Genomic DNA, 20,034 nt, shown 5'->3' on the forward strand with positions numbered 1-20,034 from the left:
GTATAAAAACAAAAGAGGAATAAGATGAGGATCAGGCAGCGCGGAAAATCTAATTTAGCAAAACTATTGATTTGTTTAAATTAGGGCTGCAACTCAGGATTATTTTGCAAATCGATTAATCTGTTCATTACTTTTTCGATAAATCAATTAATAATCAGATAGCCAATGGTTCGATAAAGGACACTTTTTACAAAATTAAACCAGGTGAGACAAAGACTTTTCCACTTGAGGAGTTCTGGATAGAGCATATTGACAGACGGAAACATTTTTATTTTATTTTTTTATCTTAAATGTAAAATGTTTATTTTTTCTTACAATTCTGATATAATTCCTGCTCTAAGTGGGTCGCTCTGTCAGCTACTGGCTTGTTTTACAGTCGCTTTATGCCAGTTAATGATTAATCGATTACTAAATTAGTTGCCAATTATTTTAATAATCGATTAATCATGATTAGTTGTTTCAGCCCTAGTTTAAATTAGGACATTTATCTTGTAAACAAAAACATGAAAATAAGATGAACATGATGGGGAAAAAAAAAAAAACATCCAGAGAAATTTTGTTTCAGTTTTAACATGGTATCTATTTGTTTAATTTCCATGTTTAGGATTGTACTGGAAATGAAAGCAGTTGTGTAATTAACATAAAAGTTAGATTTCGCTCTCATACATTTATAGTCTTTGGCTTTTGTTTCCAAAATAATAATAAAAAGTTTTGTTTAAAAAAGAAAAAGAAAAGATAAACATTCAGTCCATATCAGAGATGCTTTAGTCACCCGCTCCGCTTTGCTCCATTTTTTATTATCTGCCGCCACCATGTGGTCAAATGTTGCATTGCTGTGAAGCCGATGACGATGTAGAACACTGAGGATCAGGCCAAACTCCTATGCTGGGTGTAAATACAGGTCAGGTAGAGATGTACAGGTATGGACGGCTATTTAAGAAGGGCAGAAATGCGCCTCCTGGCTGGTCTTTAGGATCTGAACATCCCATAGTCTCATAGTAAGATCTGGGCGACGTAAGGGGAGTGAGTGCTAGCTACTGCAGCCAACAGTGGTAGGTCACTGGACTCAATCCTGCAAAGATAACAGAGAAAATATCAGGAGACTGTAAACACAACCAGCTGTGCTTCTTCACTGAGAGGAAGAGAAAAACTGAAGTGCTTACCCCAACACCATGCCGAGCTCTTTCACATGGACTCTTGTCTGGCCTTTTAAATACTCAGCAAGCATCTTACTCTTAAAATAAATCTCCTGCAGGCGGTCCTCAAGGTGCATTATACACTAATGGGAGAGACAGCAGCACAATTAGAGCAGGAGACACTCATAACTACAAAAATCAAGTGAAAACCTGAAAGGAGTGACATACAAAGTTAGGGGAAAGGTTTAGCTTGTAGAGCTGATAGGTGGACTGCAATATGTTGGAAACCAGGCTGGAGACCAACACTTCTTTTCCTAGCTTGGTTGGATCGGTGACTCTCCTCTGACTGCTGGCCACCTGGACAGTCCACTTGTCTGTGTCTGCTATAATGCAGACGGCCTCGGCAATAGGCTCATCCAAAACAGGATGCTGCACAGGACAAATAGAAGATATTTTTATAAGAATAACACCAAAGAAAAAAATGTTACAAGCTAAATCATTAAAAGAGCATAACAAGAGCATGCAGAATGTCTTTATCATTTTGTTAACTGCTGGTTTTTGACATGGCCATCTGCAGAGAGTTTGGAAATGAAGGATCTATGGTTGTTTTTATTTGTCGGTTTACCTGAACAGCATGGTTTAACTCCGTCATGAGGCTTTGCCGTAGTTTCTCATCACTCGGGATCCCATGCAGTACAAAGTCTGGAACATAGGTGGGGCAGTAACCTCCAAAAAGAGAGCGACCAAAATTGGCGATGGTGGGCTTAGAGTAGTTCTCAACCAATTTTGCCCTGGAGATTTCAAAATAGAAAATTGAGCATTTTTGTTCTACTTAAAAGTAACCCATTGAGAACCAAAGTATTTGTTGGAGTAAAAGCAGAGAGGGGATCTCAAACTCACCCAGGGAAGGGAACCAGCACCTCCTCCTGCCAGTCCTCCGTCTCCTCGCTCTCGCTGTCTCCCAGTGCGCTATCGGAGCTCTCATTGCGTGGTATTTCCCAGTCATTAACAGAGGCTGCCTGGCACTTTTGGTCCTTGTTGCAGTCATTTCCTTCCTGACGGAGAGAGACGCCCCGCCTTGGATCCTTGTCCTCCTCTGCAGGACAGCTTCTGCAGAAGCAGGTGTCAGAGGAGTCTGTAGAGCTACACCTGCACCTCCTCTGAACAGAAGACGTGTTCCCCTTCCTGCCTGAGCCCAAATCTGGATTATTTAGTGCACTTTGACAACTGTGATCCCCCAGGTCAAGAAGTCGTTGAATCCCAGACGGATATAGTAAATGTTTGTGCATACTGTCCGTGGTCGTCTCCTGGTTGTGTATAGTCCTCGTCTCCAAAGGGTTCTCTGAGCTAAAACAGTTATTACAATAGTCCGCACATTTGCTGCTCCACGGGGGGATCTTGTTAGATACCCGCTGCAGAGCTGTGGTGGCCTTGGTCTGATTGGTTTGGTCCTCAGCTGCACCGGTGTTGATGGTCTTAGAATGTGCTCCTCTCTGCAGATATTGTTTGTGTTTTTTGATTTCCACCTCCATCTTTAGTCTGCGGCTTTCTGTGTCCGACTCAGGAGACATGGAGTCTCCAATAAGGAAAGTCACTTTAGTAGCTGGCTCTTCGTCCTCAGCCAAAGCCATTGGTCCTACTGCAGCGTTTCCAGGTAAGACGGGTATTGGCATTGCTCCAGCAGAGCTCTTATCAGGGGGCTTCTTTGCCAAGCTGGCTCCTGAGGGCCAAGGGACCTGCATTTTACTGGTTTGGCTTCCTACTGAAGTATCCACCTCAGCTTCAGCATTATTACAGACAACAGTCCCAGAGGAAATAGATGAAGTGGATGTGAGCTCTAAAGGCAACGATGAATCAACAAGTTTCAGGTCACTCGTGGTCTCTGCCTCTAGAACGGAGCCCTGCTGCCTAGGAGAGGCTGCCATGCCAAGTCGCAGCACCCTCTCCACTGGGACCTCGGGTATCAGAGGGTCGCTGGACTCCAGCTGCAGCTCTCTGGGTTCAGCAACCTCTGCCGTTCTGATATGAGAAGCCGTATCCTCACTGGGCCTGGACTGAAGAACACTACTCCTGGACCCTTGACTCAGATTACCGTCCTCCTCATCATCCTCATCTTCTTCTTTGGGTGCTTCACTAGAGCTGTGTTCTACCTCCATGTCAGTGTATGTACTGCTCTGGAGGCTGTTGTCTGAACGGTAGCTGCTGTCTTCAGCCTCAGTTTGCTGACAGTGAGCCCCTTGGGACAGATAGTCTCCACTAGGTTTGTGGACAGTAACCAGGACGTAGTCCGACTCCTCCACCTCCCCTTTTCTAAGTGAGGTGGTGATAAGGGAGCCAGGTATGACGATAGCTTCATCCTCAGCACTGTCCAGCATGTGGGTCTCTAGCAGCTCTGAGCAGCGGATGAAGTATGTGAGGACATACAGGAGCCTCTGGACCAGCTCCTGTCTGCGCCCGACTACCACCGTTCTCGATAGCCGCACCGGAGACCCAATGGCTCCATATAGGTCTCCTACAAAGTTTGGGAATAAGAGAGTTCTATAAATGTATGTTATGCACAATGAAAAAATTAAGTTATACTGATGTGAACGTTCAGTCACTGACCACTAGGTGTCAACATTAACAAGTTTTTTTAATGTGCAAAATGTATTTTTTAAACATTTAAAAAACACATTATTTTCCCAATGCATCCATAAATTATCTACTGCTGCATAAATTCAAGGGAATGATGATGGATCAATACAATGGTTCCCAAACTTTTGTTTTATTCTTCCTCCCATGGCTACAACAACTTATTGAAAAACTGCCCATGAATTACTGCATCATTTACTTTTCCTTTGGGATTAATTCAGCACTTTTTAATAAAATTACACATAACTTTTAGGAAATAGTGACAATTTTTAAAAACTTTTCGTAAGGGTCTTTGTGAATGTTTTATGCAAACAAAATAATGTTTTAACTTCACCATATTATTTCGAGTCTAAATAAAATACAATCAGAATTTATGTTCACATCCAATTGATAGCAAGGCCTTTAAAAGAAGGAAGTTTGTTCTCTTTAGGAGGGTGTGTTTGAGTCTTACCAAGCTGTGCCCACAGGGGGTTGTAGGGATGTGTCTTTGCCAGCATGTCTACACTCTGGGAGGAGTGCTTCTCAAGGAAGATCTTTATAGGAGGCTGCCCATTGGGCATAACTGTGGGCACCCAGGCCAAGTGATTGGTCAGGATGGCTGTTAGTAATGCAGGAAGGAACCTAGAAAACAGAACGGCGTGGTCAGAAAAGAATTTACTTTTAGCGGAAATTCTTGTTTTTTTTCCTTCCCTCCTGACCTTATTTGGTAAGGCCAGATTTCCTGTCACTACATGGAAAACTTTGACCAGACTTTTCCTTTCACAACCCGCCACTTAACAGAAAGTGTTGCAAAGCTCACATAAGCATAAACATACACATGGACACACTAAATTCTCATGATTCACTTCCCGTTTCTCACCACAAGTGTCTACTTCTCTCGCTGTCTTATGACTCAAATCAATAATCGAAGCCTAGTTAGTTACAACACATGTCAGCCATCAGCCACATCAGTCATAGGGCTTACTTAGTAATGGCATCTCTCAATATAGACGAGATGGGATATAGTAGAACCACAGGTTCCCATGGTAACCTGATGCTCCACTAGTCAACAGCATTGGGGATGCAGCTGGGAGTAGGTCAGGCTAACCAGTGGCAATGGAAACTTGAGCCATGAAGTCATGCTTGTTAGGAAACAAACTGCTACCTAGGAGATGCTGTCTCCATTTTAAAACTATAGTTAATGAGTCTGTTGGGGTTTAGAGTCTCAGCTTGCTCTGACACGGGGCTGTGCAGTAAAGCAAACTCCCTTTGGTGACAGCATCATTTTAAATATTCACAAAATCAGAAATAAGAAAAAGACAAGTTTCCCTCGGTTGGTTAGAGCTGCTGATCCACAGGTCAAATTCTGAAGAAACAGGTTTTTCTGTTACCATTGATCTGGAAAAAGCAGCCCTCGTCCAATTCTTCTTTCATATGTTGGATTAATTAGGTGAAATAATTCTAATAATAATCATCATTTAATGCTTTTTGGACAGGGACAGATATGAGCAAGCATTTAGAGTTTTAGTACCAGCAACATAAATCAATTTTACTAAATATGTTCAAAGAATGTCCTGCTACCGATTCATCCAGTTTGGCACAGCTTTGTAACAGCCACAATAAGGCAATTGAGACTGGCTTTTCATTCAGTTTTTGTTTGTATGTTTGTTTTATAAAAAGTAGAATGACACTGAAGCTGTCATTGTGTGAGTAGGAAGGAGTTTTCTATTGGGCTTTACATGGTGTTGGGAAGAGAATGATCCATGCATGTGTGGATATGGATGGATCCCTCTGATAATAGGCCCAGTGACAGGCCAACACAGATCAGGAAATGTGAATCTGAAACCTTTGAGGAGGGAGCTTTTTTTCTTTTCTTTTTTTTCCAATAACAGCTTAACGTGCTAGATCTCAAGCAACTGATAAAACGACGCGGTTGTCAATAAGAAGAGATACTCAACTGGTTCTTGGAGGCCTGCTCCATTATTAAAGCCAGCTCCTTCATGAAGTGGCCGCAAAGCTGGTTCTTCTCAGATGCTCCGGACATCATAGTCAACCAGACTGGCTCGGCCACGCGGGGCATCGTGTAGAGGTCACAGATGGTCATCCTAGAGACGAGGTGTGGCAAGGCAGGAATGGAGAGGGAAATAACGGGGGAGGGAGAGAGAAGACAGAACAATTATTGTCTCTCATTGAAAACAAAGGAGATCTTAGTTCACAGAGCTTCACTGTCTGCTCTGAGGCTATGGGAGATCCTCACTGTGTGTGTGCTCCTGTTTTGGCTATAGAGTGAGGTCCGTTTCTCTGATTTCACCATCATATTGAGGACCATTTATGTCAAACTGAGAACGTTTAGCTGGTCCTTACTTTTGTTATTTATCGGTTAGGTTTAGCATCGAGTACTGAGCTGAACTGAGGTTAAAGTTGGGTATGCACTGGTCATCCTTAGGTTTAGGGTAAGGAGATAGAAAGGGTAAAAAATGACAAAAAATAAATACATTTCAATATAATTCAATACATGGTCCTCACAACATGTACCAAGACGAGTGTGTGAGTATGTGTGTACACATTGGTCACAGTCCAGCCAACTTGCCTGCTCTTGCACATAAAGACAACTGTCTGTTGGAATGAACAGTGCGTGTGTGTGCCTGCATGCATATGTATCTGTATGTTGCTCAGCTCTTTGGGCACTGAGAGCAACTTGAGTTCTCCATGGAACGTGGGATGTTGGCGTGCTCGTCTCGGCCTGCGGCCAAGCTTTAACACGGGGCTAAAGGGAATCTCTGCAGCCAAAGCAATGTAAAACAATGCAGATGCATATTCACCCGCCAACTTTTGAGCTAAAAATAGGTTAGCATATTGTAACCAAAGCAGTAAACAGCTATCAAACCTAGTGATCAGTCACATGTTGTCAAAGTGCTGCTGATAAGGAGGAAAAACTACTTGCACAATTGATCCGTCTTGTTGGAAGCTTCTGGATATCTTAGCTTGTAAATAAAGTAAACTCCTGACCTCTGATTTATAGAGACGCCAGGTAAATAAGAGCAGCAGACGGATGTGTTAAATAGCAAAAGTGACCTTTTTAACTAGTCTGACATCTAGGTTATATTTGGAAGGAATGGTTTCCAGAGGAAGCTTCACTTACAAAAATCAATCATAAGAAGTACTAGCTAAAACTAATGACAACATCTCGATTACATTTTGTCAAAGAAACAGCAGTTACCTGTCCTTCATGATAAATTTCTAAATGACATTTGAGACCCGACCCAGATAATGTCACAAACATTCGAAAGGGTTTCTTTATCTCAAACAAATAAATGAACTCATAGTTCTTTTATAACAAGGGAGCAGTTGAATATCCAAAGCATGTATCCAGGCCTTCAGTACGTCAGCAGGGCAGCAAAGACAACGTGTCAGTATCCGCATCAAATGACCAAACAATGTGTCAGACATTCCTGCGTTCTGAACAGCTTCCCAAATCCTCAGCCACCATCAGACCCCCCCTCTATCTGCTGTACGTTTGTACACTTTGCAGAGATTCGAGACTGAGCCAGCTCTAAGAGCAGGTTTCCACATCCCTGCTGCAGCTGTTCAGGTGAACCTAACAAGAAACGACCTGAGCAGGGGAATTAAACTGACGCGTTTGGCGCCGGGAGGCTGGATTTGTATTACTTCACTATGCAGGTCAATTTGTTTGAGATGATGCCGTTTGGTCCTGCTAAGCTATTTCCAGAGACAAAAATAGTTTTTTTCTGTTTAATTGTTTTCATGAATATTGAGCCCTTTTAATAAGAAGGAAGCCCTGTAGATAACAACTTGGTTGACCAACCTGTGGAACAAAAGCAGCCAAATTTCATTCAGAACTGTTTCAAAGTGACTTTGATTTATTTGAGCTTCTGCCAAGTTTCCCTCAGTTGAAAAAATAAAAATAAAAAAATAGGAAAGCAAAAGTTTAAATCTAATTCAGGATGTAGTAGCTAAAACTTTTTACTGTTTTTCTTTGATATTAAGAAAAACTTAGATCAACTACATTTTAAATATAATGTAATTAAACTTTAATTACTGTAGAATTTTCCTGGATGTTTAAAAATTTTACTCTGCTTGTAAATAAACATTAAAAGAGCAGTTTTTAGACTTGGAAAGGAGTAAGGCATGTGCATTTTACCCAGAATGAAGGGTAAAGTCCTGAGTAGAGATTCATCTGGCAGATTACAGATTGATATCTGACTGACCAATTCTAACTTTTTTCAAAGGATTATAAAATTTGCTGATAGAGGAAAATTTTTAACTAACAAAAATGAGGAAATTTGATATCTTTATTCATCTAGGCATGAAGATATACAGGTTTAGTTGTCTCCTTATAGCCAACAGTTGACTGTACCTCTGCATAAAGTCTCATTAGTAACTGAAAATCAAAGACAATCTGAACAGAACACCATTTCAAATACTAATAAATGTAAATCTTTTGTTTATAAAATCATGCTTAAGTTTTAAAACTCAAATATTTTTCAAACTACATTTTTTTTTATGCTTATCCAGAGAAATCTTTTAATTGCAAATAATTTTTTTTAGTCACAATCTTTCAGTCACAGCTATGACGGACAGATTAGCTTGGCTTCCTCAGATCTGGTTACAGGGGAACAGAAACGGCTCCAACCCATCAATCCTCAGGGTTGGTACAGGAGTCCCTCTCGTGTCGGTCTAAATGCAAACCCTGACATTACTGCTGTTGGCTGGTGTGACTTTTATGTACCCATGCCTCTGCTAAGTGCGCAGCTTATCTTTGCCAGCATGTGTGCGTGTCCGCCCTCCTCCGACGTCAAAGCCACATCAGCATCGGGGGCTGGAATTTCTTCCAGTTTCCTTCTTTGATGTTCCATGAAGTCAAAGCCTCTTAATGCCAAAGGTGCCGCCCCCACAGCCTGGAGGTGAAATTTCATAGATATTTGTCTGGTCCAGGGCACAAGTGTCCCTCCTGCTGGCACCCAGTATCTACTATTCTGGTGCTTGCTTGTGACCAGATTCTGGGGAAGGTAGGGTTGCCAGCCGGTCAGCTTGGGTTGCTGAGGCCAGGTGTCAACAGCCACATGACCGCAGCAATGCCGAGTCCTCGCACGGCGAGCTCCCAGCGAGGGGGGAGCAAGTGAAAGCACTGCAGCGCTTTCAGGGATGTACGTGAACAAACACTGACTTTATTGTTTTATGACAACCAAACAAACAGTCATGGAAGAGTGGCAGCACATCCTACACTTACAAAGAAAGCCGATGATGAAGCCTTAGATATAAGGCAACATAATTAATGTCATTACAAATAAAGTCCGAAGCCTTCCTGGAACTGATGTTTCACACAGGTCTAAATAAAAGCTACCTCTTTAGGTTCCACTACCATCTGTCCTGTATTATGATCAGAATGTCACCACTCATGGTTTTTCGACCTCAGGTAGGGCAGAGGGATATTGCTTTTCTCAACATGTAGAAACTTTTCATAGCAGATGTTTATAACGTTAACTTATATGATTATACGACCACAATAAAAACAAACTATCAACTTGAAATTATTCTAAGGCATAAAGGTAATTTAAGGGCAATACAGCAAAGAAAAAACAGCAAAGAACAAAGTCAAAATTTGCAGAGGAATGATGCTGGATTTAAAGTCCAGGAACCAATGGATAAAATAAGGAAAGTCATGTGTTACATGTGGTGTTGTGTGTTTTGTTTCCACCCTTGCAGCAGCCACTGGTCAAATTTGACAGATTGTAGTGCCATCCAAAAATACCAGCTTATTTGAATTGCATCCATGCAAAATAAAAACAGACCTAAAACTCAGTGATTTAATCTGAAAATGAAGGCAGTCAATTAATGGAGATACTGAAAATATTATTGTTTCTCTACTTTGTATGATATTGATTGTATCAATATGTAGTTGTTTTTTAAAACATTTTAAATGAGAGCATGGGTGGAGGAAGTAAAAAACATGTCCTAAATGATTTCAGTGTCAAAGTGAGAGTGACTTTCTGCCACACCTGAACTCGTTGAGTCCATCCACCATTCGGCTGTAAGCCAGGGCTTTCTGACTGGCATCTGCTGACCGCCGACTTATCTTCATGGCCTTGAGTGACATAACACACATGGGCTTTCATTACTGCCAATGAAGTCGTTAAACAAAGGAACATGTGGGGAAATGGGTGCAAGAACAAATACCAGAAAGCAGGACAGAGAATAAATTGAATGGTTATCTTTAACAGATGGATTTAACATCCAACAGTAGTACAAAGCAAAAGCATAGCTGAAGGCTGTCTGCCATTTCAACAAGCTATATGATAACCTAGGTTATCAAAATTTTACACAGGAAGGTTAAGAACATAAAGCGGTTTTTAAAATAGAGACAAGCACCTGTTCAATGGCACTCTTCAGCTTGTTCATGTGACTTTCAAACAGTGGGAAGTGGGAGAAGAAAAAATCCTGGAAGCGGCTGCTTTCTTCGGGGTTCGGCGACAGGGTGAAGATGACTCCGATGGCAATCTTCTTCTTCCGCATCGCCCCGAGGCTTTGACCTCCACTTTCATCAGACATGTTGAAGCTCTCCTCCACTGACCTAACCATAGAGTTCACAGGCAGTCAACTTCAGTCAACAAGAGGAAACAGAAATGAGGTGCAAGTATCTGAAAATTAAAACCTGTCATTCTGCTCAGTAGGATTAGTAAGTTCAACACTGAAACTATTTAAAGCCATATGAAATGAAGTGGATTCAATAAACTGTAATTTTTTCTTGTTAACGTGTTATAAAGATTTTAAAAATAATTTTTCATTGTAAAATGTTTTAGTATTGCAGTTAATAGACAAGATCCTTTGGTGGTGGCAGAAAAGATTAGCACAACAGCTGCCTTTACATTAACAGGCTAACGTAGCATCCTGTCTAGTCACAGGACTGAGCCATTGTTAGCAGTCATTAGTGCATAGCAGCGGCATTTGTCATTCCCCCAGCTGCCTGCTGCATTCAAAGGATTTTTTTTACATGATGAACTTTCTAAAAGATACAGTGTAAGGAGGCATTTATAACCATTTCATATCAACATCTTGCATTATAAATAAATTGAACTTTAACAAGTTGGAATTTTTTTTTTCTTTTCTAGTTGTATTTTTCATTCTTTAGAATAGCTTATTTTAATTCAAAGATTTTATCAGTTTGTTTTGATTTTTGTTTAAAGAAATCCATACATTTATGTTCTGTTTCTTCAGTGCTTAATTGCATTTACTTTGATTATTGTTCCTCTATAGTAGGAACCTCATTTAAAAAAAAAAAAAAAAAAAAAAAAATCAGTGCCAAAGATCACTAACCCCCTAAGAATACATATAATCACACAAATAATAATAAAAGTCCAATGTGATAATATGCATTAAAAAAACAAACATTTATTATTTCTACAAAAGGTATATCATATTAAAGGACAATTATTTAAATATCAAAACTACATGCTTTAATGAACTATTGGGTACTATGGGTACAGTAATTTCATTAACAGATATATATATATATATATATATATATATATATATATATATATACATACACAAACACTAACACAGCATATTTCGTTGATAAATCAATGAGTGAGTGAGTTAATGAGTGTTAAACAGGACCCCTAAGTGCATTATGATCATCAAACAGTGCAAATAATCCTAGACCGGACCCTGGATCCATTTATGTTTCTGCCCCAGTATTCCTCCACACTCCGCCATTATTTCTACTGCAAATACAAGTGAGGCTTTGCTTAGGAGTCAAGAGAGGCCCCCTTTAGTGCATGGGGCTAATTTTTATCTGATAAACCATTCATCAACAATTGATTGTCAGTCGATTATTTGTCTACATCCCTATTTCCAAGAAGAGGTGAATGAGCGTATGAATCTCACCATCGTGGAAATACACCGTTCTCCAGGCTGGTAGTTTGACTGCGGAGCCATCGGCGCTGGTAGCTGGAAGCGCAGCTGCTGGTCAATGAGGAGCCAGGGGAAGGGAAGGGAGTGATCAATAGGCTGCTCAGAGATGCTGTAATGACACAGGGTGGGATGGAACAAAGAAGACAAAAAAAGGTTAGTGGAAACAAATAAAAAGGGCAGAAATGGAAAAGCAGATCAACAGAACAGATACATAGAATGGTGACTGACAGTGAAAAGGTTGAGTGTTAGTACAAAAACGGACAGAAAACCTTTAGTTTTATCCATTCAAAATCAAACATGGTTTCTACAAAGTTCTAAAGAAAAACAAGAAAAATCTAAACATTTATTATCATCAGCATCATCATTAAAACAGAAATTAAATAAATTCATTTTTACCTGTTTATTACAAAAATAAATGTCAAACCCAAACAAGAAAAATCAGAGATTAGTCCTGATATATTCACACAATTTGACAATAAAGCCAAACTTGTAAAAAAAAAAAAATCATTATATTTTGCTGATCACAGATTTATTCACAGACACACACACATTGATGATCCATTAGCTCTGTGGATGGCTTTAAATCTGGAGTGCTTGTGAAATAATTTAGAAGTAACCTCATGAGATGGACAAATCAGGAAATGGAAGCTGCCCAAAGGACAGGAAAACAACCATGACAGGAGGAGAGAGTGTGATGCTGATGGACAATAATGCTTGCATGCATTTGTGGCCGAGGCGGATTAAGAACCCTTCATCTCAAACGCATTGTGGGTGCTGGCCAGTTGGAAAATGAAGATGACAGAACGGGGCTCGATTTAGAAGTTCATTTACTAGAAGCCAAGTTTGAGAGCTACTATATTTAATCATCAGCATGTGACGCATGTTTGAGGCCTGGACCTGATAATGTCCAGTATGAACAAACGGTACTAAGTTTGAAACGTGGAGAATGAGGAACGGGGATTCAACACTGGGTCTTTTATTGTCCACCCTCCGCTCTTGTATCAGCATAAACAAATTCGATCGATTTTAATATTTTTAGGTCCATCCTACATTTCTGACAGCACACAAAAGCTGCTGTTATGAAGGCATGTTTAGAACCAGGGATGCATGCAGCACATTAGTATACTGCAACTGAAATGCCACGTGTTACAATTACTGCCTGTTTCACAACTGTCAGTCTTGTGACCTTGATCGGTGAGGTTAAAACAAGTCAACCACATTCACACAGGAAGTGCTTGGTTGAGGGGGAAAAGAAAAACAAAAAACAAACAAAAACAAAAGCCTAACTTGCTGTATTACATAGTCTGAACTCTATACAGTCTGAAAATGATTTTAAAACAACAAAAGGTAACGATAGAGGAGATGTTCTTGGTTCCTTTCACTCTCAGAATAAACATTAAGCGCCATTCAAACCTCCTCTGTAAGGCTGAAGGTCTCTCAGATTGTAGGTCAATCCTGGCTTTTCTTATAGTCTCATTAACATACCTGACCTGGCAATCCCACTGTCCCTCTCGTCATGTGGACCTCGGCCTGGCATGTCCATAGGGTGGCTGTGGCCTGGAGGAAAGAAGGAGATGGTGATGGTTTGGATTAGAGGGAAAACATTGAAATAAGAGATAATAGGAAGTACACATAGCAAATTAGAAATAAAACTGCTGGAGATGTTCTTGCACCAGTAGCAATCATCCCATGTTCAAGCCACATCAAGTACCAACTCTGCTACGAAAGGACGGTTATAGACGACTGTTGAACTGCTTGTGTGCTCGCATGTTTTGCAACTGAATATGAGGAAGTGCCCCAAAAATAAAGCCAGGGGTCAGGACTGTTGTAAGAGGTTGATCTTCAGCACCTCTCCCACTTTCACCATCGACTTAAACCGTTATGAAAAGGTTATTTCCGAAGCAATATCAAAGCCAGTATCAAGAAATATCTACTAAACCGGTGAGGGAATACGTAAAAAAGTGAAGACTCCAGCGCTTCCTCTCAAATACGGAGGTGTGAAGCCTCAAACACAACGGGAAAGGCTCCCCTCCTGAACCGATTTTTACCCCACAGTAAAAATAGAGGGTTTAACCACTGATGCTGGATGCAAATGAGCCATATGAACTGAAAGCATGTATGCTCTGCATGTGAAACTAAACTTTAAATTCATTTACCGGTCTGGCAAAAATACTCAAAACAACAAGACACACTGAAAAGTAGCTAGGACGGTCAAATAATCACATCTGAAGTAATAAAGATTGATTTTTTTAAGCATTTAAAACCAAGAGTCACCCAATATTGTCATAAAATAAAGCAATGATCCAAAACTTTTTGTGCACTAATGTTTGACCAAAATTAAAGCCAGAAATATTAAGAGAGTGTTATTTACCTTCATGTTAAATTGTAGGATTGGTCAAAGTTAAAGCTACGGTGAGCAAAGTCAATTCAGGGAAAACTTAACCTTCTGGAAGCGAGGTTTTATGCTAATAGGTAAAAAAAAAAAAAAAAAAAAAAAAAAAAAAGGGATCTTATTTGGAATAGCTAATTTTCTTAGCATCTTTCAGGGAAAAATCCAAATTAAATTCTCCATGAGTCTAAAACCAAACAGTAAGTCTAGGAAAGTCCTAGTCTCCTAAAGTTTAAAGCAACTTCTACATTAAAAATATCACTTTGAAGCAAACAATCATTTATCTAAATACACCTACATCTTAAATCAGTCATAGAAGGCAAGAGAACATAGCCCAAAATGTTTTAAGTATACATAAGAATTCAGACTGCCAATACTAAACAAACAATGCAGTTATAAAGACAGGCATGAGTAATTTTTCTGCAATGACAAAGATCCATGATATTCAGGAACAGCTAAGCTCAGGTTTGGTCTGTGACCGGTGCAGCGCATTTCTGGCAGGAGCTACTTTAAGGATTTATAAAGTGAGGAGAAAAGAGTCAGGAAAAATATTCTTGTGTTTAACATGGTTTCCAGAGGGAATATACATAGAATAAGCATGCTTTGGTATGTTCAAAAGGTTTTAAGCAAAAACAGGAGATACAAAGCAGATGCCCAATTTAAAAGAAGTCTAAAAGCATTAAACAGCCAAAGCAAATGTGTGAATAATAGAAAGAAGAGACGAGTAGAAAAACTAAAGTGAGGACTAATACCACAGTAACCAACACCCATGAGCCCACCATGCATTTAATGAGTCTGCAATAAACCTGATCAGAAACAACTGCTGGATATAATTACAAAGTCTAGGTGAAACTTTATGGTAACCAGCAACAAATTTGACAATCAACTAGAAATTTCCAGAAGAAAATTCTAATTGACTCTAGAAACCAGGTTCGTTGCAGACGTGTTGTATTATGGCATGCTAGGTCTACTTTTACTTCTTTTCGCAGGATTAACCACACATGCATGCTCCACCAACAGCCATCTTGAAAAACCGCCACTACTCCAGCTACAGCCGTTACGCACACATGCAACCGGCACACGGCACCTGTGGCCGGTTTCTAGCGCCAACCTGAAAAGAAAGATGCGCTCTTGATGAGGCGCAGCGGGCCTTGTTCAGAGAAGGCCCGTCGAGGGCTGCAGAGCTGAGAAAATCCTGTGCAGCACAGACAAAAAACATGGAGGAGAAACGAAAAGGGAGAGGAAGAACAGACAAAAATATAAACCATGATTAGTGAACGAAGTAGGAAAGCCGATAGTGTCCTATTGACCGGCCATCATCATAAGATTTGTAGTCTGGAACTAAATAGGTGATTGTCTGTTAGACAGCTGGACAAACAAGACGGCTGTATCATTCACAGAAAACACTGCTTCCTTGTATTACTTTCGTCAATCAAGGTGAGAAACAACATATTTAGTGTTTTCTGAGTATGAGGGGGAAAAAATAAGAATATAAAAGAGTAAAAGCTGCCAACACATTTGTTTCTTCCAAAATTTGCAACTTAATTTCTTACACATTTACAGACTTTTATTGATTTAGTTTCCACATTGAGCTAAAACGCAGAACACAAAGCTTTACAACCAGCAACGATGAGTACAGAGATCAACGGATCCGATACTCAGGAAGGCACTAAAAGCATTAATGGTGTTTGATAGAGAGGTGACTCAACAGTTATGGTCAGAAGTCCCGTGCCCACTAAGCTGCAAAGTTAAAAACTCTTCATAGGCTGAGTGAAAGTAATAAGGAACTGCTAACAAGGTCTTTATGGTATGATTTGTATTGTAACTGGAAGACTACGGATCTTTAAAGTGAGACAGAAAGTGCTGAAATCTAAATCACCTGACTTGAGTCATGTGAACGAAGCAAAAGCAGCACCTCACTAACAGAAAGCCTCAAGGTTGTCATGTTTTACACAGCTGGGTTTATTTATGTGCAGTCAAACATAAAATACCAGATCAGAAATTTGCATGTAAATGCTTCAGTAGAATCCTCTGTCGACTGGATAAAATGCTGCAGCTCAGTTACTTTGGTTACCTATGCTTCCTAAAAGGCTGTTGTTTCCCACATGTTGATCCGGCCTTAAGGTGTTGCTTTCGGGTCCAATGAACTCCAGGCTGTCTTGCAACCTGCAGATAAAGTAAATGTGGCACAAAATGTGTGTGATTACTTCGAGTATTTTAAACACAAACTTTCTATTTTAACTGACACTTATTTAAAAAGATAAAACAACATAGGAAACTAAATGTTTTGATGTTTACTAAGGAAACTGCCATGGTAATCAGTGTGAGAAGGGTGTGCGCTTACGTGTTCAGACTGCCGTATACACTGCCTCCTGTCCTGGCGGTGAAGACCTTACTCAGCATTAGCTGAGGTGGCGATCTGATATGACGATAGCAACAGGACAAAGATCATCAACATGTGAACATGGTAATAAGCAAGCACTAGATATCCTTAATTCGTCTTTTATACCCCGATTTTAATCATTTAATTAACAGTATAATAATGTAAAACCTTCTTACCTGATCTGATGAATTTTGAGAGTGGAGCCTTTGTAGCTCATAGCTACGGATCCAAACATCATCTCCCCCAACATGACCACATCAGACGAACACCTCGAACCCTAAAAGATTTACAGAAAATATTTTATTTGTGAAGGATCTTAGTAATCCAGGACCTGGCAAATCCTAACAGTTTTATAAAGACCAAACAAAAGGATTTTATTCTTCTAATTGAGGACTTTTCACTCTTCTTTTTCCCCTCACAGTTTAGAGCCTGTGAGGGGAAAAAAACTGTTCTTCACCTCAGATTCAAATGCAGATCAGACTCCCTTAAACAACCAGATATTGTTGGTTCCTATGTTAGCCAGAGATCCCGGAGAGGATTTTCAGTCACTCCATCTGAATTGGTTTTAATTAGGATGAGTTTCCACCAATCTTTATATTTGCATTTTGAAATATTGCATTAGAAGAGTTTGATGGAAACATCAACAGTTTAATAAACTAACTAAATTTCACCAAAAAAAAAAAGTTTATATGCTTGCTTAAGGTGGTTTTTGACTTTTTAGAAAAAAACTAAATGGTCTAAAGAAGAGATGGAAACAAATTTTTCAAATAAGATCTGACAAGGTGAACATTTGCCTCTGAGTGCTAATCAGCTGTTTCCGCAGCTGGTGTTCTGAATGCATGATAGTATCAGTCTTCTCTCTGAGTCTCCAGATATCATGAACTATTACTAATAATAGCTGACGTCAAACTTGGCTGATTACAACCCATTTATTAAAACCTCACTCCATCACTGATCTTTGCTCCACCCAAGATTGTCTATTCTACTTCTTGTTTACTACAACCAAGGATAACGTGACAAAATTGCACTTTACATGACCTCATTAATTTGCTTGATTGAATGGAAATAAGTCCAATCTGCATTTACTTTTTATAAGTTCGCCATGACATTTAGATGGAAACCTGTGTACAGATGAGGCATCAGCCTCAAAGTTTTTGAAAGTACAAATCTGAAACCCTTCATCTTATCTGTCCAAAATATGATCATAGGTTCATTACTGGATTTAACTTTATTGCTGTTTTTCACCAGCTCTTCAACTTGGTAATAAAAGATGCTGAAGAATATTTAAAATGTGAAATATGTTATCATTTTGTCTTTGTAATAATGTCAGAAACATTTATAAAATGTTCTAAAAACTAAAACCTGGGCATATTTTAGCTGTTGGAAATCAGCAACACACACAGACACACAAAAATATATATTAGTAAGGGAGCAACCCTCATTTCTACTCAGGCCTAAGGCTGAGAACATTACCTGGAAACGCTGGCCAGGTTCTTTGGATTCCCTTTCAGAAGTGCATGAAGAGGAGCTGTCTAGGGAACTGCTGCTGCCTCGAGTTGGACGGAGCTGACAGCATTTCCCGAACATCTTCATCTGGGCTTCGGTGCTCTGCAGGATGCACAAAAATAAAAAAAAGAACAATTCAACAACTAGACTTACAACATGGAGAGCTCATCAGACCGAAGGGATTGTGCTTAAATTGTGTAAGGGATTTTAGACTAATGAGTGATAAAACCCACAACAAAACAACAATAATCTGGTCTCTTTTCCCTATCTTTTATTGGATTTTTTTTCAAAAAATAAAAATCGACAAATAATCAAAGTATTGCTTAAAAATGTACTTTTTGTGGAATACTCTAAATGAAGTCAAAGAGTTGGTTTAAACCACAGAAACTTAATCTACAGGCATTCGGGTTTACAGCTAGCGAACAGCAATGTGAGCCCAATCAGCCAGAGTCATGTGCCTTCTTAACTTGGCAGCCTATTTAGGAGGAATGCATTTGGGAGGGAGAGGGCGTGTGTGAATGCAGACATGTGTGTGTTTGTGTGTGCGAGTGCAAACAGTTCAGCTCTAATGGCTCGACTGAAACCAGAGTTGCAGCCCATGCAAAGGACAGGAAGAATGAGTGCAGACAGGGAAAGCAAGCAGATGGTGGAGCTGATAAGAATTGCTTCGTCTACTACAATCTAAATGAGTCTAAATAATTGTGCAACCCCCCTATATCTGTTTCACGAGGTTTTGCAGCACACAACACTTATATGACACTGAAGCTGTACTGACTCAGAGGTAGTGTTGGAGTATGCATGGGCGTGTGATTGTCTGCTGCAGTGCAGTCTGAGGTGTATACAGAGTCCAGCAGCATGTGACTGTCAGTCATATGACTCTGAGAACTCGTGACTGAGCAGCACTGCAATAACTCCCTTACTCTCTCCCTCCCCACCGTCCACCACTCCAGCTCCACATCCTTCTTCAATTCCTGTTGGTTTATTCAACTCTTGACGCACAGCCATTGCATCGATCTGGCATATATACACACTTTTTATTTAAAGCCCCTCTGGATGTCTTGTTTTTACCCCATTCCTAACCCTTTGTGAACCTTTCTATGCACTCCCTCTCTCCCTTACTGCTCTCTCTCCATTTCCCCACACCCATGTAGCATGTTTAACTGCTGGTGTGTCTAAATCAACCCTTCCAGAAAAAAAAAAAAAGACGAAGAAAGTCATGTGATAAACTTTTAACAGTGCAACTCTTGAAAGTCTGACAGATTCCTTTTTTTTCAACGTGGATGCAGCAGTATTTAAAATGTGCTGCCAAAGTAAATACGACGGAAGTTAGCATTTAGATCAGATTTCAATAACTTTATGGCATGCTGTGGGAAAATTATTAAGCATTTCATCTGTCAAGCTGAGCTGCAGCAATACATAGGGGATACGGGAGAGAATACAAAAACAGGGGAAGATAACCAAGTGGTATCCAACAGAAAGTGACAGAAGAGACACAAGTGTTTGGTGTACACAAGCTGAATGGACAGAAAAAGACCTAGTTCTCTCAGAGCTGCAGGAGGAGACTTTAACAAGTTAACATGGATCTAAGCTGGATATTTTTTTAAAAGCAAAATAAACCGAACAGACAATGAAAATTGAAAACTCTAAAAAAGAAAAAGCACCAAAATATTAAAGCAAAAGCAAGCTTTAAGAGGAGGAAGAAAAGAAATAGTGAAAGACACGCATGTCATGTGAGGATGAAAGAATGCTGCTTAAACACAGGCTGTCAGCTGATTCTATTATTATTGGAGATAAGAGGACCAGAACAAACCAGTCAGCGTCAGACGGCAAAACACTGCAACATTACAAAAAATCTTGTTTATATCACTCTGAATTAAAAGAGCCGGGAGTGATGAAACCATATCAAAAAAATGTCAATAAAGAGGCCACAGATCCGCTGTTTGAAGATGCATAGTGACCAGAAAACAACTACCTTACTTGTATGTCAATACATTTTGCAAGATTTATAAACCTGCAAAAAGAACATGTGCTATATTGAGAAGATCCACCTTAAAGGATTAACCCTCAAAAATTAT

At 39.8% G+C, this 20,034-nt stretch overlaps 1 protein-coding gene across 3 annotated transcripts in view; it reads right to left on the minus strand.

Annotated features, from left to right (window-relative positions):
• Nucleotides 1-508: 508 nt before the first annotated feature.
• The window catches only part of fnip1 (folliculin interacting protein 1), a 35,828-nt gene continuing 16,302 nt past the window's right edge, over nt 509-20,034 (minus strand). For 2 of the 3 annotated variants that reach the window (XM_038306819.1, XM_038306820.1), the window contains exons 3-18: nt 17,927-18,061; nt 16,630-16,730; nt 16,415-16,489; nt 16,145-16,236; nt 15,182-15,265; nt 13,167-13,238; nt 11,655-11,790; nt 10,137-10,338; nt 9,767-9,852; nt 5,705-5,851; nt 4,219-4,388; nt 2,037-3,648; nt 1,762-1,927; nt 1,365-1,565; nt 1,164-1,279; nt 509-1,072 (exon numbers count right to left, since the gene is read on the minus strand). In XM_038306819.1, coding sequence (XP_038162747.1) covers nt 994-1,072; nt 1,164-1,279; nt 1,365-1,565; nt 1,762-1,927; nt 2,037-3,648; nt 4,219-4,388; nt 5,705-5,851; nt 9,767-9,852; nt 10,137-10,338; nt 11,655-11,790; nt 13,167-13,238; nt 15,182-15,265; nt 16,145-16,236; nt 16,415-16,489; nt 16,630-16,730; nt 17,927-18,061 — 3,474 coding nt within the window. In that variant the 3' untranslated portion in view covers nt 509-993. The remainder of the gene's footprint in view (nt 1,073-1,163; nt 1,280-1,364; nt 1,566-1,761; nt 1,928-2,036; nt 3,649-4,218; nt 4,389-5,704; nt 5,852-9,766; nt 9,853-10,136; nt 10,339-11,654; nt 11,791-13,166; nt 13,239-15,181; nt 15,266-16,144; nt 16,237-16,414; nt 16,490-16,629; nt 16,731-17,926; nt 18,062-20,034) is intronic. The other variant, XM_038306821.1, reaches the window with a different exon arrangement.

The sequence above is a fragment of the Cyprinodon tularosa genome, unplaced genomic scaffold (assembly GCF_016077235.1).
Source record: "Cyprinodon tularosa strain WSP-4 unplaced genomic scaffold, ASM1607723v1 ctg592, whole genome shotgun sequence".
NCBI lineage: Eukaryota > Metazoa > Chordata > Actinopteri > Cyprinodontiformes > Cyprinodontidae > Cyprinodon > Cyprinodon tularosa.